Raw genomic sequence first — 2,705 nt, 5'->3', positions numbered from 1 at the left:
GAAATCAAGAGTAATATGGTTTTGTACATACCTGATAGACTCATACTGGCTGGTAGTCAAATGTACTCATCTTCTGTAGACTTATCATCTGATCGTTTGTTCTAGTATTTTTCTGAGGTGGATATTAACATGACTGAGTTGTTTTTTTTTTAGTTCCTTGTTCCTCCATTTTCTCCATATATGTGTCTCCTTGTATATCTTTTCTTATATTCACCGTGTTTCCTCCTTTGGTACTTCTCTCTCATCCTTCCCTGGGCCAACTGAGATTTTGTGATTCAGTTCTTCAGTGGCCCGTGCTGAAGTTCGTCAGGTCCATCTAATTTGAAAACATATGATTATCTAGGTGCTTTCTAACTATGTAATTCAGTGGTTTCAGCAACCATGACAGTTCACTGCATCTCACTCCAGCTTTAATAAACAAAGCAAACACTACACCAGTGACGGCACTGACATCAGTGGAAGTTGTTCTCTTGTCCAAACTAAGCTCCCTGTGTTTCTCTAACCAGCCACAAAGCGTGAAGCAAGAGAATCCTGCATTTCCCAAATAACTTTAGAAACAGTCCTGTGGGGTAATTTAAAATTCTACCTTCGAGGAGTCTTAAGATCTTTTCACTCCCTTTTCTCTGGTTGCTAAGAGAGGTAAGTATCAACCTGCTCCTGAGACACCTTTTTTTTGGCAAACACTCTACTGCAGAGGGAATGAGAAGCCAGCTGCAATTCTCACTGCGTTATCAGCACAGCTGCCTATGCAGGGCATTATGGCACTGAAGCCATCCCAGGTTTGCTGGAATTCTCACCAAGGGAGTCTTTCATAACCTTAAGTTGATTTCCGACTTGTTTGTGTAATTGTTGCTCCTGGGCCGCTGGATGTATTTTCTCCACTTGCACCTTGAGAGGGAGAGGACGGCCTGCTGGAAGGCACCTCCGATCACGACGTAAAGGAGAAGGTTACCACACGTGTTGAGAGCAGCCAGTGGCCGGGAGATGATATAGGCGGCGTGGATTTGCTTCTCCATGTGGCAGTTGGCCGTACAAAACCGCAGTTCAAGCCGAGCTATCCGAAAAACATGGAAGGGGAGGAAGCACACGTAAAAGACCACCAAGAGGACGATGGTGAGTCTGCGAGCCTTCTGTTTGTAGCCAGCCCATGCCTGGAGCCCAGTGGCCAAGGTGCAAATAATGAACACATAGCACAGAGTCACCGTCAGCAGGGGCAAGAAGAAGGCTAGGCTGGTCAGCAGCCAGTTATACCACCGGATTGTGCCCAGGTTTTCAGAGCTGGTGAGGTCAAGGCATAAGGACTTGTTTTCCTCCTCTTTAGAGGAGATCAAGAAGTTGACGAGGCTGACAACTGCCAGTGAGATCATCCAAATGGCTGCGCAAGCCACCGCTGTCCAACGCTTCCTTTGGACGTGGAAGAACTTCATCGGGTGGACAATCACCATGTAGCGGAAGATGCTGAAGCATGTGAGGAAGAGGATGCTGCTGTACAGGTTGAAGTGGAAGCCGAAGCGGATGAACTTGCACATGAATTCACCAAAGATCCAGTGCTCCCCGCTGGCGTAGTAGTGTATGAGGAAGGGGAGGCTGGTTAGGTACAGCAGGTCTGTGAGTGCCAGGTTCATCATGATGATGGTGCTGCTCTTCCAAGGCCTCATCTTGAAGCTGTAAACACAGATGGCAATGACATTTCCTGGGAAGCCCACCAGGAAGATGATGCTGTACATAATGGGGAGGTACAAAGTCTTCAGACTAGCTTCCACATCAGTGCAGTTGGGAAAATCACCTTTAGTGGGCTGCCAGGAAGTGGGGATGGCTAAATTTTCCCCCGTTGTGTTCATGTTTTTTCCTTAATGCTTAAAGAAGAGAGAAATGGTTAGTGTTCACTGATGGATAATACCCTCTACCAGCCTGTTAAAACCAACAAATAGCCAGGTCTTTCCTTTCAAGTTGCCATCACTGCCACTGTTCAAGCACCTTTATTGAATATAGAATGGTCTTGCTTCTTTGGTGAGAAATGATCTTTATATATAGGCCTTTTATTCCTAGTTATTTAGAGAGAGATAAAGTTTTGATTTTAAAATATGTATTCTCAGGGTAGGCTCTGCACAAGCACAATATAGCTATAGTGTAAGGGACTCCCAGCACCACAGTGTGTGACTTGTGTTCCCCAGTACACTGGGTTCACCTTCTGCTCTTATTCGGGGTCAAGTGCAGCAGAAGGAAAGACTGCTTGTGGTGCGCCACTGACCAGAAGTATAGAGAGGAATGTCCAGAATGTTACTGCTCCATAAAAGCTATTCACATCCTTGCTAATTAACTGGAAAACAGAGCAGATGTTGAAATGTTTGCGTATTCTTTTTGACTCTGTAGTTAAGTAACGTTTTTCTTTCCACTTCTTGAAAATAACTGATACAGAAATATTTCTTTTTTTATTATTATTATTATTTCATTAACAAGATTAATATCTCAAAGAAATTGCAATATTTTTAGGCTTTTCATTAGCTGCGATGTCTATTCCTAAAAAAAAATAATAATAAAAAAAATATAAATGGTGTGTTTCTTAGACGGTAGTCTTAGTATTTTTCTGAAACATCAGAATAAACACATCCAACCTTGCAAAGCAGTCATTCTCAAGATACATTCTGGGACCTGTGCAGGATTCAAGGGATGTAAAAATAGTCAGTACATAATATCAGTCCAGT

At 43.4% G+C, this 2,705-nt stretch overlaps 1 protein-coding gene across 1 annotated transcript; it reads right to left on the bottom strand.

The window, feature by feature from the left end:
- Positions 1-428: 428 nt before the first annotated feature.
- On the bottom strand, positions 429-1,893 carry LOC106031955 (2-oxoglutarate receptor 1-like). Its single transcript, XM_048072645.2, has one exon. It carries the CDS (start codon positions 1,839-1,841, stop codon positions 810-812), a length of 1,032 nt encoding a protein of 343 aa, XP_047928602.2. The 5' UTR covers positions 1,842-1,893; the 3' UTR covers positions 429-809.
- Positions 1,894-2,705: the final 812 nt, after the last annotated feature.

The sequence above is a fragment of the Anser cygnoides genome, chromosome 1 (genome assembly GCF_040182565.1).
Source record: "Anser cygnoides isolate HZ-2024a breed goose chromosome 1, Taihu_goose_T2T_genome, whole genome shotgun sequence".
NCBI lineage: Eukaryota > Metazoa > Chordata > Aves > Anseriformes > Anatidae > Anser > Anser cygnoides.
Note: the sequence above shows the minus strand (reverse complement) of the source record. Positions and strands in the feature narration are given on the sequence as shown.

Bases quoted from the DNA above. Each gene is read 5' to 3' on its own strand.
- LOC106031955 (XM_048072645.2), bottom strand. From the start codon at position 1,841: ATGAACACAACGGGGGAAAATTTAGCCATCCCCACTTCCTGGCAGCCC.